Genomic DNA, 27,279 nt, shown 5'->3' on the forward strand with positions numbered 1-27,279 from the left:
TTAACCATTCATCCATTGAAGAACTGAATTGTTTCCAGTTGGAGTTATTATTTTTTTTTCTTTAAAAAATTTTTTATTAAACATCTTTATAGAGCAGCATCCAATCTCCAGATCCAGTGGCCAAGGAGACCTATTGTGCTGTGGGTACCAGCTGGGGCATGCAGGCGGCTCAGGCTTCCCACTCTTCTGTTTAGAGATGAGGGTGGTGGGCAGTGTTTCATCTTTGGCTTCCACAATTGCTCACATCATCAGGCAGAGGCTCCTGAGGGCCAGTCTTACCAGTTGGGTCCCAAGGCAGCACACTCATTCCCTTGATGCCCAGCACACCCTGTCTGAGCAGCACAAGGCGCACGGCAGGCTCAACATAGTAGTTAACAGGTCCCCACTGTGGCTCATGAGGCCATCTGTGTGGACTTCGCCATGCGTGGATTCAGCCCTCTGTCCTCAGAGTTTCCCAGACACTACCACCTCGCAGCCTTTGGCCCTACTCTCCAGGAAGAACTGCAGCGTACCACAGCAGGTCCGCCGCACAGGAGGGTGGAGGACCGACCAGTCTGTAACACAGAGACTCTGCATGGACAATGGCACACAGACTTCCTGTGGCTACCTTTTCAGCATAAAGCTCTACACACTGCCATCAGGGAAGCCAAATCTCTTCTGAACCACAGCAGTCAATTCCCAGAACCCACCGGCCCTTCTCACCAAGAACATTCTGTGTCCTCATGGCCAAGATAATGATTTCTGTCCTGGTTGGTATAACATGGACCTCACCTCAGCCAGCTCCTCAGTGAAAAACTCATTCAGTTCAGCTTTGAAGATGCCATCAGCCACGAACTTCCTCTTCTTAGCCCCAGCTGGAGTTATTATTGATAAATCTACTTATATATACATTTTTGTGTGAATTGAAGCTTCGATTTCTCAGGGATAAATGCTCAAGTGCAGTTCATGATTCATATGGTAGTTACCTCTTTAGTTTGTTTTTTGTTTTTTAATTGCTAAACTCTTTTCCAGAGTGGATGGTTATTTTACATTCCTACAAGCAATAAATGAGTGATGAAGTCTATCTGCCTCTTCACCAACATTTGGTGTTATCAATATTTTTTATTTTAATTATTTTGGAAGATGTGTAGTAATATCTCATTGTGGTTTAAATTTGTAAATTCAAATGACTACTGATGAACATCTTTTCCTGTGCTTATTTTCCATCTATATATCGTCATGAATAGAAATATCTGTTCATAACTTTTCCCCATTTTCTAATTCAATTGTTTTCTTGATATTGAATTTTGGGAGTTCTTTGTATATTCTGCATACAAGTCCCTTGTCAAATATATGATTTGCAAAACTTTTTCTTAGTCTACAGATATGCTTGCCTTTTCATCCTCTTAACAAAGTCTTTTACAGAGCAAATATTTTAATTTTGATGAGGTATAATTTATCAATATTTTTCTCTTATGGATCATACTTTTGAGCTTCCTTGGTAGCTGAGAGGTTAAAGTGTCTGCCTGCAATGCGGGAGACCCGGGTTCTTGGTGTCAAGTGTAAGAATTCTTTGTCTGAGCACAAGAATCTCAAGAATTTCTCCCATTTTTTTTTTCTCTAACAGTTTTTATTTTACACTTTTAAGTCTATGATTCATATAGACATGATATTTGGGTTGAGGCTCATTTAATGTCTCGTTTCTCTAGCACATTTTCTTGAAAATGCTATCTTTCCTTGTTTGAATGGCTTTTCACCTTTGTCAAAATAAGTTGGACATATTTGTGTAGATGACTTTCTGGGATCCCTCTTTGGTTCCGTTAATCTATGTGTCTATGCCCTGCCAGGCTTCTCTGGGGGCTCAGAGGGTAAAGAATCCACCTGCAATGCAGAGACCCAGGTTCAGTCCCTGGGTCATGAACATCAGCTGGAGAAGAGAATGAGAGAGCTAATTCTTAGGTACGTGGATAAGGGGTCTGGTGCTCTTGAGGAGGAGTAAAGGACAAACTTTTTTTTTCTGCTCTCCTTCTTAGTCGAACTTTCCTGGTGTCTCAGACAGTAAAGCGTCTGCCTACAATGCAGGAGACCTGGGTTTGATCCCTGGGTCGGGAAGATTCCCTGGAGATGGAAATGGCAACCCACTCCAGTACTCTTGCCTAGAAAATCCTATGGACGGAGGAGCCTGGTGCAGGCTACTGTCCATGGGGTTGCAAAGAGTCAGACACTACTGAGTGACTTCACTTACCCTCTTACCTCTTCTTAGTTAAGATTTTTTTTTCTTAAACTCTGAGTTGTTATGGCAACAATCTATTTCTTCTAAGACTAACTTTCTTTAAGCCCAGAGCTAATGATTACACAATAAAACAACTCATCTTACTGAGGGGTATGTTTTTCCTTAAACTCTGTACAAACAGTTATATAACAACAATGTATCTTGCTCAAGGACACGTTTCTCCTTCTTAAGAACCTTCTGACTAATCCTGTTATCTTAAGATGCATGTTGTGGCAGTGGGTCTGGTAAGACCTTTCTGTTGTTAGTAACCAACTGAAAAAGTATATAAAAAACCTTGATAAGACAGGCCAGTGGGGCGCTCTTGGGCCCCTTCTGATATCTGTGTCTCTCTCTATCCCTTTTTCACTGTGATAAAACTTTTGCCACATGAAGCTCTAAGTGCCTAAAGCCCTGTCTCTGGTCCCAAAGCTAATTTCTCTTCTTCAGAGGTCATGAATCCGACACCACTCACTGTAAGCTATCAGGAATGGCTCCCCACTCCAGTATTCTTGCCTGGATAATTCCAAGAACAGAAGAGCTTGGTGGACTATAGTCTATGAGGTCACAAACAGTCAAAACCCAGATATCCCTCTACCAATACCACTCTGTCCTGATTACTGTAAAGCTACATAGTAAGCTTTCAGGTCAGTTCAGCTCAGTTCAGTCACTCAGTCGTGTCCGACTCTTTGCGACCCCATGAATCGCAGCACGCCAGGCCTCCCTGTCGATCACTAACTCCCGGAGTTCACTCAAACTCACGTCCATCGAGTCGGTGATGCCATCCAGCCATCTCATCCTCTGTCATCCCCTTCTCCTCCTGCCCCCAATCCCTCCCAGCATCAGAGTCTTTTCCAATGAGTCAACTCTTCTCATGAGGTGGCCAAAGTACTGGAGTTTCAGCTTTAGCATCATTCCTTCCAAAGAACACCCAGGGCTGATCTCCTTTAGAATGGACTGGTTGGATCTCCTTGCAGTCCAAGGGACTCTCAAGAGTCTTCTCCAACACCACAGCTCAAAGTCATCAATTCTTCGGTGCTCAGCTTTCTTCACAGTCCAACTATCACATTGATACATGACCACTGGAAAAACCATAGCCTCGACCAGACGGACCTTTGTTGGCAAAGTAATATCTCTGCTTTTGAATATGCTATCTAGATTGGTCATAACTTTTCTTCCAAGGAGTAAGCGTCTTTTAATTTCATGGCTGCAGTCACCATCTGCAGTGATTTTGGAGCACAAAAAAATGAAGTCTGACACTGTTTCCATGGTTTCCTCATCTATTTCCCATGAGTGATGAGACCAGATGCCATGATCTTAGTCTTCTGAATGTTGAGCTTTAAGCCAACTTTTTCACTCTCCTCTTTCACTTTCATCAAGAGGCTTTTTAGTTTCTCTTCACTTTTAAGGGTGGTGTCATCTGCATATCTGAGGTTATTGATATTTCTCCCGGCAATCTTGATTCCAGCGTTTCTCATGGTGTACTCTGCATATAAGTTAAATAAGCAGGATGACAATATACAGCCTTGACATACTCCTTTTCCTATTTTTAGTATCAGGTAAAGTTTTTCCTCCCACTTTATTCTTTTCAAGGTTGTTTTACCTACTCTACTGCCATACCTTCCCATATAGATTTTACAAAAAGCTTGTTGATGTCCACAAAAACAAATAAAATTAAATGGTGGTTTGATAGAAACTTTATTAGAACTAGAGATCAGTTTGCAGAGAATCAACATCTTTACTAAGTTGAGTTTTCCAATCCATGAACATAGGACTTATCTTCTATTTTTTAAGTCTTTCTCTATTTCTTTCCTTGGAATTTTGCAAATTTCAGTATACAGACCCTGAATGTGTTACACTTATAGCTAAGTTTTTCATTTTATTGGAAAATTAGAATTGGCATCATGCTTTAAATTTGTTTCTACATGTTCATTTTTAATAAGTAGAATTTCAGTTAATTCTTTGTATGATGATTTTATGTCCGCTGACCTGATGAATTCATATGTGGTAAAATTTTGTGAGGATTTTATAGATTCATTAGTATTTTTTACATAGATAATGTTATCAGAAAATAAGGAGTTTTTTCCTTCCTTTTCAATCTGTGAGCCTTTTGTTTCTTTTTACTGTCTTATTATAGCAGTTAGGACCTCCAATGCCATGTTGCCAGGTGGTCAGAATAACAGTGCTAAGAGGAGACATCCTTGCCTTGATCAGTCTTAGGGGGAAAGCATTGTCTTTCCCTTAACTATGATGTTAGGTTACTTTGTAGGTGCTCTTCATTAAGTTTAAGGATTTCCCTCTATTACTAGATTGATGAGTTTTTATAATCTTTGTTAGATTTTGTCCAATGCTCTTCCTGCATTGATTGATAAATCATATTTTTTTTTCTTAACTTGTTCATATGGTTGCTGCTGCTGCTGCTGCTGCTAAGTCACTTCAGTCATGTCCAACTCTGTGCGACCCCATAGACAGCAGCCCACCAGGCTCCCCTGTCCCTGGGATTCTCCAGGCAAGAATACTGGAGTGCGTTGCCATTTCCTTCTCCAATGCATGAAAGTGAAAAGTGAAAATGAAATCACTCAGTCATGCCCAACTGTTAGCGACCCCATGGACTGCAGCCTACCAGGCTCCTCTGTCCATGGGATTTTCCAGGCAAGAGTACTGGAGTGGGGTGTCATTGCTTAAGGTAATTGATTTTCAAACATTGATCCAGTCTCACATAGCAGGAATAATCACATGTGGTAATGGTATGTAATTTAAAAAAAACAAAATGCTGGGTTCAATTTGTTAGCATTCTATTGAGGAATTTTGCAACAAAGTCATGGGAGATTTTGATAGATGATTGTATTTTCTTGTACTGTATTTGTGGTAATTTTTGAGGCAATTCTGGTTTCAGAAATGTTTTCACCTTCTTATCTTGCTGGAAGAGATTGTGTTAAATTGGTGTTAACTTTTAAACATGTTTGGTAATTCTTACAAGTTAAACTGTATGGGATAGCATATTTCCTTTTTGGGGGCTTTCTAATTAGAAACTCTTATTTCTTTTATAGGTACAGTGTTACTCAAGTTATCTACTAAGTAGTAGTAGTAGCTTGGAGAAGGCAATGGCAACCCACTCCAGTACTCTTGCCTGGAAAATCCCATGGACGGAGAAGCCTGGTAGACTGCAGTCCATGGGGTGGTGAAGAGTCGGACAGGACTGAGCAACTTCACTTTCACTTTTCATTTTGATGCATTGGAAAAGGAAATGGCAACCCACTCCAGTGTTCTTGCCTGGAGAATCCCAGGGACAGGGGAGGCTGGTAAGCTGCTGTCTCTGGGGTCGCACAGAGTCAGACACGACTGAAGCAACTTAGCAGCAGCAGTAGGTTGCAATTTTCAAGGAATTGGTCCATTTCTTCTGAGTTATTGAATTTATGAAATTAAGTTGTTTATAGTATTCTCTTACTGTCTTTTTAAAAGATTCAAGGTCTATAATTGTAGTACCTATGTCATTCTTGATATTGATTATTGTATATTATCTTTTTAAGTCTTTCCATTTTATTGACTCTTTTCAAAGAATCAGCTCATTTCATTGCCTTTTCTTATTGTTTTTGCTTTCACTTTTATTCATTTCTACTTTCATTTTATTATTTGCTTCTTCACAAGCATTTTAAAACAGTTCTCAATTTTAAAAATGCCTCAAGGAACAGTTACAAACATGCTTGAAATAAATGGAAATGTGAAAAAGTTTCAGCAAAGTAATAAAGACATAAAGGAAAACCGAATAGAAATCTTAGAATTAAAAAATACAATAACCAAAATTTTAAAACTCAGTGGAGTTTTACGTTGTTTCTCTCAACAACAAAATGGAGATGACAGAGTAAAGAATTCATGATCTGGAAATTAATACAGTAAAAATTGTCCAGTCTAAACAACAAAGAGAAAATAGAGTGAATAAAACTAAAACCAAAACCATGAGCAAACCAAAATCTCAGGGGCCTACAGGAGTCTAATGAAAGTGCTGACATTTGTGTCATTTGAGTTCCAAGTGAAAAGAAGAAAAAGAGGGGGCTGAAAAAGCATTCAAATAAATAATGACTGAAAATTTCTCAGATTCAGTAAAAGACATAAGCATACAGATTTTAAAAGCTAAGCAAACACAATAGAGGATAAACCCAATGAAATTCATTATCAGCACATGTCATAATCAAACTTAAAAACAAAAACCAAAGGAAAAATTCTTGTAGCAGCAGCAAGACACAACTAATAACTATCAATAGGGTATAAATCATTCAAATCACAGCAGATTTCTCATCAGAAACCATGAAGACCAGAAGGAAGTTGACACAACAGTTTCCAAGTGCTGAAAGAAAATAACTATAATTTGATAGTTATTTAGGTATATATTTATTCTGTAATTCTATATTCAGTGAACCTGTCCTTCAGAAATGCAGGGAAAATGAAAATATCAGGTAAAGAAAATGAACTATTATAAGCACCTATCCTAAACAATGTTCAAAGAGAGTCCTTGAAACAGAAAAACACAATAAAATAAGAAATCTTAGAATTTCAAGACAGAAGAGAATACAACAAAAAGGGTATGGGTGAAAGCAAAGATGTAGCCTTCTTTGTTCAACTTTTCTAAATTAAGTTTGAGGATTGGAGCAAACATTATAACATTATCTGATGTGGTTCTCAAAATATATACAGGAAATATTTAAACAATTATAAATGGAGGATCGTAAAGAGACAGAGGGAAATAAGATTCTCGTACGTCACTTGAATTTGTAAAAATGCCAAAACCAGTGATCAGTTATGTATGTAAAATGCAATACTCAGAGCAAGCAATAAAAAAATAAGGGAAAGAATAAAGTAACAAAGGAGCAAGAAAAGAACCTCCTAAATTTTTCTTTATCAGCTCTACACAATATTTATACAAAGAACATTTAGAAGAAAAGTAGAAAACTGTAGAAAAATACTTTAATAAAATTCATTCTAAAATATTTAACAGAATATTAGCAAAAACATATTTTGAGTAAATTTTAAAATAATATATCATGACCAAGAGTTGGTTCCCTGAATGCCAGGCTAGCCCAGTGGTGGTGGTTTAGTCACTAAGTCATGTCTGACTCTTTCGACCCCATGGACTGTAGCTTGCCAGGCTCCTCTGTCCATGGGATCTTCCAGGCAAGAATACTGGAGTGGGTTGCCATTTTCTTCTCCAGGAGATCTTCCCAACCCAGGAATTGAACCCGGCGTCCTGCATTGCAGGCAGATAGCCAGTAGTAAGAAACTAATATGAGATCACATTAACAGAGTAAAAAACTACTAGATCAGCACCCCAAGAAATGTAATTCAATATCCACATCCATTCCTGATTTTTAGGAAGAGCTGAAAACCCAAGTCCAAGGAGTGGCCGCTGTGCGAGTGCAGGAGGGCCAAGAGGAGCTACTCCACATTCAAGGTCAGGAGGGGCAGCCATGAGGAGATACCCCTCATCCAAGGTAAGGAGCAGCAGCTGTGCTTTGCTGGAACAGCCGTGAAGAGATACCCCACGTCCAAGGTAAGAGAAACCCAAGTAAGACGGTGGGTGTTGCAAGAGGGTATCAGAGGGCAGACACACTGAAACCATAATCACACAAAACTAGCCAATCTGATCACAAGGACCACAGCCTTGTCGAACTCAATGAAACTAAGCCATGCCGTGAGGGGTCATCCAAGACAGGAGGGTCATGGTGGAGAGGTCTGAAAGAATGTGGTCCACTGGAGAAGGGAATGGTAAACCACTTCATATTCTTGCCTTGAGAACCCCATGAACAGTATGAAAAGGCAAAATGATAGGATACTGAAAGGGGAACTCCCCAGGTCAGTAGGTGCCTAATATGCTACTGGAGATCAGTGGAGAAATAACTCCAGAAAAAATGAAGGGATGGAGCCAAAGCAAAAGCAATACCCAGTTGTGGATGTGACTGGTGATAGAAGCAAGGTCTGATGCTGTAAAGAGCAATACTGCATAGGAACCTGGAATGTCAGGTCCATGAATCAAGGCAAATTGGAAGTGGTCAAACGAGATGGCAAGAGTAAACATCGACATTCTAGGATTCAGTGAACTAAAATGGACTAGAATGGGGGAATTTAACTCAGATGACCATTATATCTATTACTGTGGGCAGGAATCCCTCAGAAGAAATGGAGTAGCCATCATGGTCAACAAAAGAGTCCGAAATGCAGTACTTGGATGCAATCTTAAAAACAACAGAATGATCTCTGTTCATTTCCAAGGTAAACCATTCGATATCACAGTAATCCAAGTCTATGCCCCAACCAGAAATGCTGAAGAAGCTGAAGTTGAATGGCTCTATGAAGACCTACAAGACCTTTTTAGACCTAACACCCAAAAAAGATGTCCATTTCATTATAGGGGACTGGATGCAAAAGTAGAAAGTCAAGAAACACCTGGAGTAACAGACAAATTTGGCCTTGGAATATGGAATGAAGCAGGGCAAAGGCTAATAGAGTTCTGCCAAGAGAACGCACTGGTCATAGCAAACACCCTCTTCCATCAACACAAGAGAAGACTCTACACATGGACCTCACCAAGTGGATAACACCGAAGTCAGACTGATTATATTATTTGTAGCCAAAGATGGAGAAGCTCTATACAGTCAGCAAAAATGAGACCAGGAGCTGACTGTGGCTCAGATCATGAATTCCTTATTGCCAAATTCAGACTGAAATTGAAGAAAGTGGATAAAACCACTAGACCATTCAGGTATGACCTAAATCAAATCCCTTATGATTGCTTTCCTCAGCGATCAGTGCAAAGAAATAGAGGAAAACAACAGAATGGGAAAGACTAGAGATCTCTTCAAGAAAATTAGAGATACCAAGGGAACATTTCATGCAAAGATGGGTTCAATAAAGGACAGAAATGGTATAGACCTAACAGAACCAGATATTAAGAAGAGGTGGCAAGAAGTGGAAGTGAGAAATAGATTTAAGGGACTAGATCTGATAGACAGAGTGCCTGATGAACTATGGACAGAAGTTCGTGACATTGTACAGGAGACAGGGATCAAGACCATCCTCATGGAAAAGAAATGTAATAAAGCAAAATGGCTGTCTGAGGAGGCCTTACAAATAGCTGTGAAAAAAAGAGAAGCAAAAAGCAAAGGAGAAAAGGAAATATATAAACATCTAAATGCAGAGTTCAAAGGAATAGCAAGGAGAGATAAGAAAGCCTTCCTCAGTGATCAGTGCAAAAAAATAGAGGAAAAGAACAGAATGGGAAAGACTAGAGATCTCTTCAGGAAAATTAGAGATACCAAGGGAACATTTCATGCAAAGATGGGCTCGATAAAGGACAGAAATGGTCTGGACCTAACAGAAGCAGAAGATATTAAGAAGAGGTGGCAAGAATACACGGAAGAACTGTACAAAAAAGATCTTCATGACCAAGATAATCATGATGATGTGGTCACTCATCTAGAGCCAGACATCCTGGAATGTGAAGTCAAGTGGGCCTTAGGAAGCATCACTATGAACAAAGCTAGTGGAGGTGATGGAATTCTAGTTGAGTTATTTCAAATCCTGAAAGATGATGCTGTGAAAGTGCTGCACTCAATGTGCCAGCAAATTTGGAGAACTCAGCAGTGGCCACAGGACTGGAAAAGGTCAGATTTCATTCCAATCCCAAAGAAAGGCAATGCCAATGAATGCTCAAACTATCGCACAGTTGCACTCATCTCACACACTAGTAAAGTAATGCTCAAAATTCTCCAAGCCAGGATTCAGCAATACATGAACCGTGAACTCCTGATGTTCAAGCTGGTTTTAGAAAAGGCAGAGGAACCAGAGATCAAACTGGCAACATCCACTGGGTCATCAAAAAAGCAAGAGAGTTCCAGAAAAACATCTGTTTTGCTTTATTGACTATGCCAAAGCCTTTGACTGTGTGGATCACAATAAACTGTGGGAAATTCTGAAAGAGATGGAATACCAGACCCCCTAACCTGCCTCTTGAGAAATCTGTATGCAGGTCAGGAAGCAACAGTTAGAACTGGACATGGAACAACAGACTGGTTCCAAATAGGAAAAGGAGTATGACAAGGCTGTATATTGTCACCCTACTCATTTAACTTATATGCAGAGCACATCATGAAAAATGCTGGGCCGGAAGAAGCACAAGCTGGAATCAAGATTGCTGGGAAAAGTATCAATAACCTCAGATGACACCACCCTTATGGCAGAAAGTGAAGAGGATTCAAGAAGCCTCTTGATGAAAGTGAAAGAAGAGTGTGAAAAAGTTGGCTTAAAGCTCAACATTCAGAAAACGAAGATCATGGCATCTGGTCCCATCACTTCATGGGAAATAGATGGGGAAACCATGGAGACAGTGTCTGACTTAGTTTTTTTGGGCTCCAAAATCACTGCAGATGGTGGTTGCAGCCATGAAATTAAAAGATGCTTACCCCTTGGAAGGAAAGTTATGACCAACCTAGATAGCATATTCAGAAGCAGAAACATTACTTTGCCAACAAAGGTCCATCTAGTCAAGGCTATGGTTTTCCCTGTGGTCATGTATGGATGTGAGAGTTGGACTGTGAAGAAAGCTAAGTGCTGAAGAATTGATGCTTTTGAACTGTGGTGTTGGAGAAGACTCCTGAGAGTCCCTTGGACTGCAAGGAGATCCAACCAGTCCATTCTAAAGGAGATCAGCCCTGGGATTTCTTTGGAAGGAATGATGCTAAAGCTGAAAGTCCAGTACTTTGGCCACCTCATGCGAAGAGCTGACTCATTGGAAAAGACTGTGATGCTGGGAGGGACTGGGGGCAGGAGGAGAGGGGACGACAGAGGATGAGATGGCTGGATGGAATCACCGACTCAATGGACATGAGTTTGGGTGAACTCTGGGATTTGGTGATGGACAGGGAAGCCTGGTGTGCTGTGATTCACGGGGTTGCAAAGAGTCAGACACGACTGAGTGACTGAAGTGAACTGAACTGAACTGAAAACCCATTAAGAGTACAAGTGGACTGTCAGTCTACACAACTAACATACGAAAATCAGTAAAATTTCTAATATTATACATGTGTGTATATATATATATATACATATATATGCCTTTATATACAAGGGAAGTAAAGATCATATTTTTAATAATAATAATAAAAGATACATTACCTTGGTATAAACCTTAAGGGAAATTTCAGGGTCAATGTGAACTAAATCTCTCAATTCTACTGAAAGACACTAAAGAGGCTTTAACTGAATAGGAATACACACATTACTCCTGGATAGGATGACTCAAAACAGTAACTCCCATAGATTAATTATAAATTTAAAGCAATCTCAAAATAGCATACCATCAAGATTTGAGGGGGAGGAATATAACAACAGTTTCTAGCTTGTAATAAAACAAATGTTGGAAATAAAATGAGCCTGTAAATTTTGGAAGTAAAAGAGAAGAGATGAGTCACTGACCCCACCATATTAAAACCAATTTTAAAGTTATTCAAACTAAAACAAGAGAGTATAGGATAAGTACCTCAGAAACGGAATGAAAAGTACACAGAGGCAGGAGACACAAAATTTATATGGGAATTTAAGAGTGGCATTTCATACATAAGAAAAAAGAAACAATTCAGCAAAAGCCTTGGAGGAAAACCAGCAAGCTACTAAAAAAAATATTCCTTTCCATCTTACTTCTTGCAACAAAATAAATGCTAGCTGGGACAGAGAGTCAATGAATCCATGGAAGCTGTAAAAAGAAGTATGATTGATTTTTTATATATTTATGTATATTTTAATGTATTTATTTATTTATTTGCTTTTAAGAGTCCATTTAATTCATGCTCTCCAACAAGTAACACAGAAGTCATTAAAAGAAAAGCTGGGCTTAATAAGGTCTCATTGTTTATTTTTTTGTTTTGTATTTTTAATGTATTTATTCCTGAGTTTTGTTTAGGGAAGACTTTCTAAGCAGGAAGCAGATTCCAGAGACTGTTAAGCAAAAGAATGATGTATTTTACTACTGGAGAAATCAAAAATCATGAATGAACTCCCCCAAATCACCACATATAAAATCATAAGACCAAGGCAAACAGAGAATCTTATGTGACAAATGATAGAAGTCAATTTCCTATCTTTTGTTTTTGGCTTCCTATCTTTGCAGGTCTGTTAGTAGTTTTCAGCATCCATTTTCATTTGGGGTTTGATTATTGGCTTGATTGCTCTCTTCTCTTTGACTCTTCTTTTTATCTCTTTTTTTTTCCTTTTTCTTCCTTTTCCCCCTTTCTTTCTCCGTGGAAGTGTGTGAATCTCTTCGAGTGGTCTTGCGCTGTTAAGTTATTTCACCATTAATCTAGGGATTCTGTCTTCTATGCTGTGTGGCCTGTGGAATCTTGATGCTATAGACAGGGGTTGGGCCTGGACCCCAGGGGTGGGAGACTCAACTCCAGGACTTTGGACCACTAGAGAACTCCCGACCCCATAGGACATTAATAGGCAAGAGCCCTCCCAAAGGTCTCCAACCAAACCCCACCCAAAAGCCAGCGAGGTCTGGGACTGGATGCCCCATACCAATCCTTAGCAAAACAGGAGCACAACCCTGAACATTAGCTGCCCAAAGCCACACCAAACCCATAGGCACCCTGAAACACACTATTGGACACAACACTGCCCTTCAGAGAGACAAGATCTAACTCGATCCACCAGAACATAGGCAGAAGTCTCCCAACCAGGACACCTCCATGAGGCATTGGTCCAACCTCAGCCAAAGGAGGCAGACTCCACAATTAAGAGGAACTACAACTTTCCAGCCTGCAGAAAGGAGACCCCAAACAGAAAATTAAAGAAAATGAAAAGACAGAGAAGTCAATTTCTTTATAATGGCCTCATGGAAACCTAAGGAAAATGACCCACTAGAAAAATGGGTAAGCAAGTAAGAGAAACAAAAATGTTCCATCCCATCCACATTAAAGAGATGTAAGTCAAAACAACAGTAAGATATTAAAACTTTTAGACAAGAAAAGGTCAAAAGTTGATGATTCCCATTTCAGAGAAATGGCTCCTCGCAAACACTCTCAGTAGAACTTAAATTTGTTCACCTTTTTGGAAGGCAATTTGTAACTATTAACATGAAAACTGTGTGTGCCTTGACCCAGCAATCTCTCACTAGTAGAAACTCACCCCATGGGAATTATGAACAATTGGAAGAGTTGACATTTACTGAGTGCTTATTATGTGAAGGTGGGCTGAAAAATGCCTTATATGTCAAAATGACATAATGAAGAAGGCTGTCTGCACATTTTACAGAGAGGTAAACTGAAAGTGAAGAGATCAAGAGATGTGCTCCAGGTTACAGAGTAAATAACAGAGTGGGGGTTTTTAAACCTGAATTAGATATGTCCTCCCAAGGATATTCATGGAAGTGTTATAAGAACTAAAAGCTAGAAACCATTCAAGTGACCAACAATATAAGACTGGTTAAACAATTGATAAATTTCTAAGGATTACTGGCAACTGTTATAGAAATGAAGGAGATTTGCATGTGCTGATAGGGAAAGAGCCGTACAATGCACCAGTGAGAAAAAAGCAAGGGACAGATCAATGTGTGGACTTCAGTGCAGACTTTGGTGTTTCAAGAGTATATTTTACAATGCTGCCAACTGCCTATATGGAGCCTTACTGCAAATTAGTTAAAGGTGCCCCCTCTGGGTGTTCAAAGTCTCTCAAGACCCAACTCAATAGAAAACATCCTGAGATAGTTTAAAAAACTGCATTAAAAAACGTATGACTCTTTGAACCCCTCACCCCAAAACCTTTTCCCGCTGCCTTTGACAGTCCTAAACTGTTACATGTGTTCCTTAGCTGATCCTAATTAAGTTTTAGCATAAAAAAACCCATAAAACAATCTTCAAATTCTCAGAAATAATCCGACCTTGCCCTTCCCTCACTGCTCAGTGCCACTCCCCTCTAGGTGCTCTGTCTTACTGCCATGGACAATCAGCTTGGTTTGTCTCAAAAACAGGCTGCATTGGGGATGTTTGGGGAGCTGGCATAGCAAAAAAAATTCAGGCTAAATACTCATGTTTCTGAATGGAATCATAATGAATGTTAAGAGTGCTTCCTTTTTGCAGAGAGCTTTTCACTTTGCATTTAATATTAATACATATTTACATTATTACTGCATTATTTGAATGCTCTAATTATGTACAGGGACTTTTCCTGGTGGCTCAGATGGTAAAGCATCTGCCTACAATGTAGGAGACATGGGTTCAACCCCTGGGTTGGGAAGATCTCCTGGAGAAGGAAATGGCAACCCACTCCAGTATTCTTGCCTGAAAAATCCCATAGACGGAGGAGCCTGGTGGACTACAGTCCATGGGGTCGCAAAGAGTCGGACACAACTGAGCAATTTCACTTTCACTTTCCCATTACTACTGCATTATTTGAAAGCTCTAATTATGTACATGTATTACTCATTGCATGCATGTATGCTAAGCCTCAGTCGTGTCTGACTCTTTGCAACCCTATAGCCTGTAGCCTGCTAAACTCCTCTGTCCATGGGATTCTCCACGCAACAACACTGGAGTGGCTTTGCCATGTCCTCCTCCAGGGAATCTTCCTAACCCAGGGATTGAACCCTCATCTCTTAAGTCTCCTGCATTGGCAGGCAGGTTCTTTACCACTAGTATCACCTGGGAAGCAATTATTTTAGATGTCAATGGGGATTACATGGTAGCAAGACTATGGGATTTTATGTATATCTTAAGATAGGTACTTTTGGTATTGAAATTTATATTACAAAAGAAGAGACTGTCATCTCTGAACATCAGCTGTCTTAGAAAGATAAGGACTTAAAAGTAGCTAGTTTCTGCTTTTTCATTTTTAACCACTTTCAAGAAGTTGTAATGTATATACAGAACATCATACTAATCCTAAGTGTACGGTTTGCTGATGGATCAAACTGAATGCATGCATGGAAGCACCACCCACATCAAGAAGCAGAACATCACCAGCACCCGAAGTCCCTTCAGGCCTCATCCAGGCACCATTCCTCTCTTCTCCCCAAGGGTAACCTCTGCTCTGAGTTTTACCATCATAGATTGGTTTTATCTGTTTTTGAACGTTATAAAAATGGAAACACAAATGTTTATTTTCCATTAGAGTTTTTTGCTAAACATGAAGATTTTAAGAGGAAGCTATACTTTTGTAAGTACCAGTTTGTTCATTTTCATTGCAACACAGCATCCCTTAGTGTAAATAGACCACAATATCCAATTTACTCTTGGTGGACATTTGGGAAGTGCCCCTTTGAGTTACTATTAACATTGCTCATGTGAACATTAATGTGCCTTCCTTTGGTGCTCTTGTGTGTGTCCTTTTGATATGTACCTAGGAATGAAATTCTTCGGTTATATGTGCCTATGTTCAATTTTAGGAGATGATGACAAATGGTTTTTCAAAGCGGTTACAATTGTTTACACTTCTCCAACAGTGTATGAGTTTCCATTGTTCCATGCGATTGCCATCTGGTACTGTGAGTAGTTCTAATAATGAGACTGAGCACCTTACATATGCTTATTGGTCATTTAGATACCACATTTCATAAAGTGTTTGTTGAGTGCCTTGCTCATTTTTTTAATCAAATTGTCAGTATTGGGTTTGAGTAGGACTTCTTCACATATATTGGATATGAGCCCTTTGTCAGTTTTAACACTCCATGGCTTGCTTTTTCGCTCTCTTAATGCTTTCTTGAGAAATAGAAGCTCTTTGTTATCATTTAACCATCTTCATTAAGATGCTCCTTTCGAGACATTGTTTTCAGTGCAATTCAGTCACTCAGTCGTGTCCAACTCTGAGAACCCATGAATCACAGCACACCAAGCCTCCCTGTCCATCACCAACTTCCGGAGTCCACCCAAACTCATGTCCATTGAGTCGGTGATGCAAACCAACCATCTCATCCTCTGCCATCCCCTTCTCTTCCTGCCTTCAATCTTTCCCAGCATTAGGGACTTTTCAAATGAGTCAGCTCTTTGCATCAGGTGGCCAAAGTATTAGAGTTTCTCCTTCAACATCAGTACTTCCAATGAACACCCAGGACTGATCTCCTTTAGGATGGCCTGGTTGGATCTCCTTGCAGTCCAAGGGACTCTCAAGAGTCTTCTCCAGCATCACAGTTCAAAAGCATCAAATCTTCAGTGCTCAGCTTTCTTTATAGTCCAACTTGCACATCCATACATGACCACTGGAAAAACCATAGCCTTGACTAGATGGACCTTTGTTGACAAAGCAATGTCTCTGTTTTTTAATATGCTGGCTAGGTTGGTCATAACTTTCCTTCCAAGGAGTAAGCGTCTTTTAATTTCATGGCTGCAGTCACCATCTGGAGTGATTCTGGAGCCCAGAAAAATAAAGCCAGCCACTGTTTCCATGGTTTCCCCATCTATTTCCCATGAAGTGATGGGACCAGATGCCATGATCTTTGTTTTCTGAATGTTGAGCTTTAAGCCAACTTTTTCACTCTCTTCTTTCACTTTCATCAAGAGGCTCTTTAGTACCTCTTCACTTTCTGCCATAAGGGTGGTGTCATCTGCATATCTGAGGTTATTGATATTTCTCCTGGCAATCTTGATTCCAGCTTGTGCTTCTTCCAGTCCAGCGTTTCTCATGATGTATTCTGAATAGAAGTTAAATAAGTAGGGTGACAATATACAGCCTTGACGTACTCCTTTTCGTATTTGGAACCAGTCTGTTGTTCCATGTCCAGTTCTAACTGTTGCTTCCTGACCTGCATACAGGTTTCTCAAGAGGCAGGTCAGGTGGTCTGGTATTCCATCTCTTTCAGAATTTTCCACAGTTTATTGTGATCCACACAGTCAAAGGCTTTGGCATAGTCAATAAAGCAGAAATAAATGTTTTTCTGGAACTCTCTTGCTTTTTCCATGACCCAGTGGATGTTGCCAATTTGATCTCTGGTTCCTCTGCCTTTTCTAAAACCAGCTTGAACATCAGGAAGTTCACGGTTCATGTATTGCTGAATCCTGGCTTGGAGAATTTTGAGCATTACTTTACTAGCGTGTGAGATGAGTGCAATTGTGTGGTAGTTTGAGCATTCTTTGGCATTGCATTTCTTTGGGATTGGAATGAAAACTGACCTTTTCCAGTCTTGTGGCCACTGCTGAGTTTTGCAAATTAGCTGGCATATTGAGTGCAGCACTTTCACAGCATCATCTTTCAGGATTCGAAATAGCTCAACTAGAATTCCATCACCTCCACTAGCTTTGTTCATAGTGATGCTTCCTAAGGCCCACTTGACTTCACATTCCAGGATGTCTGGCTCTAGGTGAGTAGTCGCACCATCGTGATTATCTTGGTCATGAAGATCTTTTTTGTACAGTTCTTCTGTGTATTCTTGCCACCTCTTCTGCTTCTGTTAGGTCCATACCATTTCTGTCCTTTATCGAGCCCATCTTTGCATGAAATGTTCCCTTGGTATCTCTAATTTTCTTGAAGAGATCTCTAGTCTTTTCCATTCTATTGTTTTCCTCTATTTCTGTGCATTGATCGCTGAGGAAGCCTTTCTTATCTCCCCTTGCTATTCTTTGGAACTCTGCATTCAAATGGGTTTATCTTTCCTTTTCTCCTTTGCTTTTCATTTCTCTTCTTTTCACATCTATTTGTAAGGCCTCCTCAGACAGCTATTTTGCTTTTTTGCATTTCTTTTTCTTGGGGAAGGTCTTGATTCCTGTCTCTTGTACAATGTCACGAACCTCTTTCCTAGTTCATCAGACACTCTGTCTATCAGATCTAGTCCCTTAAATCTATTTCTCACTTCCACTGTATAATCAAGGGATTTGATTTAGGTCATACCTAAATGGTCTAGTGGTTTTCCCCACTTTCTTCATTTTCCGTCTGAATTTGGCAATAAGGAGTTCATGATCTAAGCCACAGTCAGCTCCTGGTCTTGTTTTTGCTGACTATATAGAGCTTCTCCATCTTTGGCTGCAAAGAATATAATCAATCTGATTTCAGTGTTGGCCACCTGGTGATGTCCATGTGTATAGTCTCTTGTGTTGGTGGAAGAGGGTGTTTGCTATGACCAGTGCATTTTCTTGGCAAAACTCTATTAGCCTTTGCCCTGCTTCATTCTATACTCCAAAGCCAAATTTGCCTGTTACTCCAGGTGTTTCTTGACTTCCTACTTTTGCATCCAGTCTCCTATAATGAAAAGGACATCTTTTTGGGGTGTTAGTTCTAAAAGGTTTTGTAGGTCTTCATAGAACCATTCAACTTCAGCCTCTTCAGTGTTACTGGTTGGGGCATAGACTTGGATTACTGTGATATTGAATGGTTTGCCTTGGAAATGAACAGAGATCATTCTGTTGTTTTTGAGATTGCATCCAAGTACTGCATTTCAGACTCTTTTGTTGACTATAATGGCTACTCCATTTTTTCTAACTGATCCCTGCCCACAGTAGTAGATATAATGGTCATCTGAATTAAATTCACCCATCCCAGTCCATCTTAGTTCGCTCATTCCTAGAATGTTGACGTTCACTCTTGTCATCTCCTGTTTGACCACTTCTAATTTGCCTTGATTCTTGGACCTGACATTCCAGGTTCCTTTGCAATATGGGTCTTTGCAGCATCAAACCTTGCTTCTATCACTAGTCCCATCCACTACTAGGTGCTGTTTTTGCTTTGGCTCCATCCCTTCAATCTTTCTGGAGTTATTTCTCCACTGATCTCCCGTAGCATTTGGGCGCCTACCAACCTGGGGAGTTCATCTTTCAGTGTCCTATCTTTTTGCCTTTTCATACTGTTCATAGGGTTCTCAAAGCAAGAATACTGAAGTGGTTTGCCATTCCCTTCTCCAGTGGACCACATTCTGTCAGACCTCTCCACCATGACCTGTCCATCTTGGTGTCCCCACACAGCATGGCTTAGTTTCATTGAGTTAGACAAGGCTGTGGTCTGTGTGATCAGATTGGCTGGTTGTCTGTGATTGTGGTTTCAGTATGTCTGCCTTCTGATATCCTCTCTCAGTGTCAGCCTTAATCTTTGGCATTTTTGTTTAAATTTACACACAATACAATGTGTGGGTTTTTTTTTTTTTTCATTTATGTTTGCATTAACAATTTTTATTTTTTCCTTTTGATCCTTGTAATTTTTATTTATTAAATATAATATTGACTTAAATGAAAAATGTAATGTTGAATATATTCAGGATGATGGGACTCCTTGCAGATAATGGACATTTTTGTCTCAGTGATAATAATCTCAGGGGGGTAAATCTCAATATCTCCCTATTATAGGATTATATGATACTGTGTTTACATTTTGTGAAGATGCTGTTTATCAGATAAAGGAAAATCTTTCCTACTTTTATGCAAGTTTGTTTTTTAATAAGTGGGGGTGAATTTTATATAAGGCTTTAAAAAATTTGGCTTTTTCCTTTAAATCTTTTTAAATGGTTAACAACATTGTTTTTCAAATAGTAAATCAGCCACATATTCCTGAAATAAACCAAAATTGTTTGTCATGTACTATCAGTTACTTTGTTTAGAAAATTTGCACCTATGATTCTGAATGACTTAGCTTATGTTTGCTGGGTCTTTTTCTCCTAACATCTTGTCAGACTTTAGTATCAAGATTATGCTGGCCTTGCAAAATAAATGTGGAAGCATTCCTTCCTTTTTTCTCTGGAAAAGTTTCTGTAATACTTGTGCTGACTCTTAAATATTGGGAGAATTCACTGGAAAATCCATCTGGGACTAAAGATTTGGGGGAGTAGATTTTTAAAATTCAGATTTGTTTTGTATAGAAGACTATTTGGATATCTATTTCTTCTTGCGCTCATTTTGACAAATTAAAGTTTTTTAATTTGACAAACTAAACTTTTGACATAAAGTTCTTCATCATGTTAGTTGCTCAGTTGTGTCCAACTCTTTGTGACCCTATGGACTGTAGCCCACCAGGCTTCTCTGTCCATGGACTTCTCCAGGCAAGAATACTGGAGTGGATTGTCATTTCCTTCTCCAGGGGATCTTCCCAATCCAGGGATCAAACCCGGGTCTCCTACATTACAGGAAGATTCTTTACCACCTGAGCCGCAGGGAAGTTCATTGACATAAAGTTGTTCATGATATTCTCTTATTATTTGTTGAATATCTGCTTAATCTATAATGACAGATCCTTTTGATTCGTAATGTTATTTGTGTCTTAATCAGTCTTGCTAGAATTTTATAAATTTCTTTTAAAGAAACAACTTTCACTTTTATGATATTCTCTATCATGTGTTTGTTTCCTATTTTACTCATTTCTGTTTTTGAGACATTCAATCATTGATTTTCATCAGTCTTCTTTATTTATAAAAGCTTTTAATATTGTAAAACTTCCTTTAAATTTTTCACTAGTTGAATCCCACATTTTATTATTATGCATTTTAAAATGTTTTATATCCATTGTGATTTCTTCTTTGCTACATGTAGAAGTACATTGCTTAACTTAAAAATATGATTTTTCTAGTAATTTCACTGTGATCAGTGATTATACTCTATAGATTTAAAATCTTTGAAATGTTTTGGGATTTGTTTTAAGGGCTGTCATGTGGCCAACCTGGGTAAATGTTCATGTGTACTTGAAGAGAATAACTGTCTGCATTTGCTGGGTACAGTGCTCTCTGCATATATCAACTGGGTCAATTTTGTTCATTTAATTGTTCACATCTTCTATATTCTTACTGCTTTTTGGTCAGCTGGTTTTATCACATACTGAAAGGTGTGTTAAAACCACCCAAACATGATTATGACTTTGTTATGCCTTTTAATTCTGTAAACTTTATATATTTTAAAGGTATATTATTCAGTGTATACAGATTTAATTTTTAAATATTTTCCTGGCAAACTGATCCCTTTCACTGTTTTGAAACATTTCTAATACCTGCTAGTTCTTTTTGCCTTTGTCTGATATTAGAATGGCTATGTCAAATTTGGGGGGATAGAGTTTGCATGGTATACCTTTCTCCCTCCTTTGACTTTCAGCATTTCTTTTTGCCTATATTAATAGCATATCTCTTATAAGCAGCTTATGGCTGGGATTTTAAAATCTGGTACTCTTTTTACAATGGATGTATTTATTTTTTAATTAATTATTTTAATTGGAGGCTAATTACTTTACAATATTGTAGTGGCTTTTGCCATACATTGACATGAAAATGCCACAGGTGTACATGTGTTCCCTATCCTGACCACCACCCGCACCTCCCTCCTCATCCCATCCCTCTGGGTCATCCCAGTGCACCAGCCCTGAGCACCGTGTCTCATGCATCAAACCTGGACTGGAAATCCATTTCACATATGATAATATACACGTTTCAGTGCTATTCTCTCAAATCATCCCACCCTCACCTTCTTCCACAGAGTCCAAAAGACTGTTCTCTCCATCTGTCTCTTTTACTGTCTCGCATATAGGGTCATCATTACCATCTTTCTAAATTCCATATATATGCATTAATATACTGTATTGGTGTTTTCCTTTGACTTACTTCACTCTCTATAATAGGCTCTGGTTTCATCCACCTCATCAGAACTGATTCAAATGCATTCTTTTCAATAGCTGAGTAATATTCCATTGTGTATATATACCACAGCTTTCTTATCCATTCATCTGCCAGTGGACATCTAGGTTGCTTCCTTTACCTGGCTATTGTAAACAGTGCTGTGATGAACATTGGGGTACACATGTCTCTTTCAATTCTGGTTTCCTCAGTGTGTATGCCCAGCAGTGGGATTGCTGGGTCATATGGCAGTTATATTTCCAGTTTTTTAAGGAATCTCCACACTGTTCTCCATAATGGCTGGACTAGTTTGCATTCTCACCAACAGTGTAAGAGGGTTCCCTTTTCTCCACACCTTCTCCAGCATTTGTTGTTTGTAGACTTTGATAGCAGCCATTCTGACTGGCGTGAGATGGTGCCTCGTGGTTTTGATTTGCATTTCTCTGATAATGAGTGATGTTGAGCATCTTTTCATGTGTTTGTTAGCCATCTGTATGTCTTCTTTTGAGAAATGTCTGTTTAGTTCTTTGGCCCATTTTTCGATTGGGTCATTTATTTTTCTGGAATTGAGCTGCAGGAGCTGCTTGTATATTTTTGAGATTAATTCTTTGTCAGTTGCTTCATTTGCTATTATTTCCTCCCAATCTGAAGGCTGTTTTTTCACCTTGCTTATAGTTTCCTTCGTTGTGCAAATGCTTTTAAGTGTAATTAGGTCCGTTACTCTGGGAGGTGGGTCATAGAGGATCCTGCTATGATTTACATCAGTGAGTGTTTTGCCTATGTTCTCCTCTAGGGGTTTTATAGTTTCTGGTCTTACATTTAGATTTTTAATCCATTTTGAGTTTATTTTTGTGTATGGTGTTAGAAAGTGTTCTAGTTTCATTCTTTTACAAGTGGTTGACCAGTTTTTCCAGCACCACTTGTTAAAAGTTATCTTTTCTCCATTGTATATTTTTGCCTCCTTTGTCAAAGATAAGGTGTCCATAGGTGCGTGGATTTATCTCTGGGCTTTCTATTTTGTTCCATTGATCAATATTTCTGTCTTTGTGCAAGTACCAGACTCTCTTGATGAATGTAGCTTTGTAGTAGAGCCTGAAGTCAGGCAAGTTGGTTCCTCCAGTTCCATTCTTCTTTCTCAAGATTGCTTTGGCTATTCGAGGTTTTCTGTATTTCCATACAAATTGTGAAATTATTTGTTCTAGTTCTCTGAAAAATACTGTTGGTAGCTTGATAGGGACTGCATTGAATCTATAGATTGTTTTGGGTAGTATACTCATTTTCACTATATTGATTCATCCGATCCATGAACATGGTATATTCCTCCATCTATTAGTGTCCTCTTTGATTTCTTTCATCAGTGTTTTGTAGTTTTCTATGTATAGGTCTTTTCTTTAGGTAGATTTATTCCTAAGTATTTTATTCTTTTCATTGCAGTGGTGAATGGAATTGTTTCCATAATTTCTCTGTTTTCTCATTGTTAGTGTATAGGAATGCAAGGGATTTCTGTGTGTTAATTTTATATCTTGCAACTTTACTATACTGATTGATTAGCTCTAGTAATTTTCTGTTGGTGTCTTTAGGGTTTTCTATGTAGACAATCGTCATCTGCAAACAGTGAGAGTTTTACTTCTTCTTTTCCCATCTGGATTCTTTTTATTTCTTTTTCTTCTCTGATTGCTGTGGCTAAAACTTCCAAAACTATGTTGAATAGTAGTGGTGAGAGTGGGCACCCTTGTCTTGTTCCTGACTTCAGGGGAAAATGCTTTCAACTTTTCACCATTGAGGATAATGTTTGCTGTGGGTTTATCATATATGGCTTTTATTATGTTGAGGTATGTTCCTTCTATGCATGCTTTCTGGGGGGTTTTATCATAAAAGGATGTTGAATTTTGTCAAAGGCTTTCTCTGCATCTATTGAGATAATCATATAGATATAATTACTCATAAATTTGGATTTGGTAATTTGGGCTTCCCTGGTCACTCTGTGGTAAAGAATCTGCCTGCTAATGCAGGAGATGTGGGTTTGATCCCTCAGTTGGAAAGATCCCCTGGATTAGGAAATGGAAACCCACTCCAGTGTTCTTGCCTGGGAAATCCCATGGACAGTGGAGTCTGGCAGTCCATGGAGTTGCAAAAGAATTGGATGCAATTTAGTGACTAAACAAACAACAACACTGCCATTGTACTAACCAGTGTATCACTCTTGTAGTGTTTTCTATTTGTGTTGACTATTCTCAGGTTTCCTTTTCTCCTTTATATTTTATTTGGATTTATTTTGGAGTAAATATTCTGTATCATTGCCTATTCTCATTTATTAGCATATGAAACTGCTAGTAAGACACAACAGCATGCATGTAAAGTCCACACAGGAATAAAACTAGGTGGGGGGTCACAGAGAATCCTGATTGCTCTTTAGAAGTACCTGGGCTTGGTTAAAATTCAGTTTTTTTCTCATCCCAAAAGTATGAAATAAAATGTGGAGCAGGCAAGGTGTGTTTTAAACCTCAACAGGTAATTCTGGTGGACAGCCAGTTGAACCATCAATAGACCCTATTTCCTCCTCCACCTTTGACGGGTAGGTACAGAAAAAGGGGCTGACAAAACACCTTTAGGGCCAGACTCTTTAGCATGTCCCCAGGGCCTTGCGTCACAGGGCTCAGGCTAGTCTCCAGTCCACAAGTTGTTGTCTGTCTGCAGTGCGCACAGCTGAGAGGCTCGCCCTCATCAGGCTTGATCTGCGCATCTCCTTGTCTAGTGTCTGTATCCCAAGGCCAGAGGCCCTCAGGTCCTAACTTGGCTCTGATCTCCTCATTGTTTCTCCTGGTTCCCTGCAGGGTGTTTCTAGAAGACTGGCAAGTCTTTGTTTCCACCACTCAGTAAGACCAGAAATAATCTCTAGGAAGCCAAGCTGAATCGACTCAATCAGCACACACACAGGACTCGGTCTTTGTTTTATTGTAAATCATTACCATTACAATAATACTGGTGGCATGGTGGACTACATTTTTATAAAGCCATTTGGTGTATAGTATGAGCTTTTGTTTCCTGTAAAAAGAGAGGTCAGCCTTAAAATTAACCACAAAAGCCCTAAAAGATGTTATAAAACATGAATCTCTACCTCTTCGGAGGTAGTTTGCTGCTTCCAGCTTTCCATAGGCAGTTGGAGTTCGCTTATCAATTTTACTTTCGATGTTCAAATAAGAAAAAAAAGAACTGGAGGATAGTGCAACAACTAAACACTTTTTTACTTCAAGCAAGAAGATATTTGGTACAGAGACCAAAATAAATCAAGGAAAATGTTTTTGTTAACTGGAAAATAAAAATAATATCTTAGTGTGACCTTTCACCAAAAAAATAATAATAATAATAATTCAACAGCTATGCTTGAACAGCTGTAACTGGAGGCATTTGAGATTTATAATATACATTATACATATGTTATTATACTCATAAAAGCAGATATTATACAGAGAAACCCGACACATTTTTTCTGTTGTTATAACAATTCCTCAAAAAAGAAATTTTGTTGGGAAAGAATTCTGAAGGTTAAAAAAAATACTTTTACTGGAAAAAAAAAAAAAACCTGCCAACACCTTTACCATATACAGTGTCATTTGCGCTGCAGGGGCTATGGCCCCCATTGGTGGAGCCTGTGTGGGCTTTACTAGTCCCCATGGTCTCAGGTTCCACTTAGTTGGCTTTGTAATATGGACCCTCAGCAAAACAGGGTGAAGATGCAAAATGTGACCAAAAAATATGAGAGACTGGGTGGGGAAAAGTTGCATATTCTGCTCAACTCTTCCCCTGTAAGGTTCTGCCTCTCTTCAGTCAGCCACCTGAGAATGCCTGAGGTGCCTGCATGCGAGCCTTAGGAGAAGCACCCCTGTGGGGGCTGAGAGGTGGCTACTAACCTACCAGCCCCTACCTGTCCTTCCAAAGAGGTAGGTGGCCCAGGAGGTGACGCTGACTCGGGGGGCATTCTCCAGACTTTCTCTTGTTCTGCGTTACTGCTTTGCACTCTGGTTGGCTTGGGTTGCAGAGATTTATAGTGCAGCATCACCTTCTGTTTCCAAGACTTCCTTCACTCGGGAGCTCAGGTGCATGCTGCACCCCAGATGCTGGGCTTCTTGAGTGTTGGTGACTCGGGGAGCAGCCTGACCTGGGTCCAGTGCCCTGATGGACCCCATGGCCTGCTGGGCAGCTCTGTTGGCTGAGGGGGTGGCTCAGGACACAACAGGGACGCATCCCTCTCAGAGAGGAAACGAGAAACCAGCAAAACACAAGGAGTGGGGCCCAAACTCCCTTCTCTTGGCCATGGAGCCCGAGGGATGAGAACCTGGGGGACATGAGAATTACCTTTGGGGAAATAAAAAACAGTCACCAAATATAGTGGAAACAGCTTTATGGGTACTTGCATTTCTAGGTGTCTCCAGACACATTTAAAAGGAATTCTTCAAAACTATGCCTTTTGTTCAGGCCCATTCAGTGTCAAGTTTCACCAGGCTGCTCTCCCAAACAGGGCTGGGATCACAGTGAGAGGAGGGCCAAGGCTGGGGTCAGAGTGGAGAGAGAGTCAGGGCTGGGGTCACGGTGGAGAGAGGGTCAGGGCTGGGGTCAGGGTGGAGAGAGGGTCAACGCTGAGGTCACGGTGGAGAGAGGGTCCAGTAATAGGAACACCACAGCCTACAGTATGCACTCTCATGCCCACTATTATCTCATTTGATCCTTACTCCATCCCGGTGAGGGGAAAGGGCATGTCTGGGTCTTCCCATTGGAGAGACGCAGCACACAGCATGGAAGGCTTAAATACTTTCCACAGCAGAAGAGAGCCTGTGAGCCCTGAAGCCTGGCCCCTTAGTTTGGTCCTGCCACCACTGTTCCTTTGGTAACTCTAGCTCACTTTTGGGAAGTGAGTTATTTCTGTGGCCAAACACACCTGGAAAAGGTGGGTTGCCTTAGCACTTCTCAAATCATCATAAACACAGGCAAGGTGGCAAGGGAAAGGCCCACAACCAAGTTGGCTCCAGGTGTCTCAAATGCAGAATGGGCACAATTCGAACTAGAAGGGTTCTCTGGAGAAATCTTTGAAGCCTGAGTCCTAACTCCAGTAAAATCACTGGTATGCTATATTCAACATTTTAACACAAAAACAACATTTTGTTAAATACATCTTAGGAGAGAGGAAGGTGGTGATAAAGAACAAAGGGCAAAATCTGTGGTCCCTCTGGGTCCTGAAGCCACAGCAGTGGAGGAGGGAGCACGTCCCGCTCCCAGCAGCCCTCACAGCGCGCTGTGCACTGGGAGCTACATGGGCTTCAAGCTAATGGCCATGCTGACCATTGGGGATGAGATGCCTGTTGGCCCCAAGGCTGTTCTTCAAACAGTCTGTCTCTTTGCCTTCCGTGGCTTCTTCCTTCTCCTCTTCCTCCTTTTCTTTCTCTTCATGCTCACTCTCAGTATCACTTCTCACATCCCGGATGCT

General features: G+C 39.9%; 1 protein-coding gene and 1 pseudogene across 1 annotated transcript in view; both read right to left on the minus strand.

Annotated features, from left to right (window-relative positions):
* Positions 1-25,984, minus strand: LOC120875376 (annotated as a pseudogene).
* Positions 24,732-27,279, minus strand: part of CERS3 (ceramide synthase 3) — a 134,414-nt gene continuing 131,866 nt past the window's right edge. Inside the window, exon 11 of the mRNA XM_040257028.1 lies at positions 24,732-27,279. Within this exon, the coding sequence (XP_040112962.1) occupies positions 27,118-27,279 (162 nt within the window). The 3' untranslated portion in view covers positions 24,732-27,117.

The sequence above is a fragment of the Oryx dammah genome, unplaced genomic scaffold (genome assembly GCF_014754425.2).
Source record: "Oryx dammah isolate SB20612 unplaced genomic scaffold, SCBI_Odam_1.1 HiC_scaffold_16, whole genome shotgun sequence".
NCBI lineage: Eukaryota > Metazoa > Chordata > Mammalia > Artiodactyla > Bovidae > Oryx > Oryx dammah.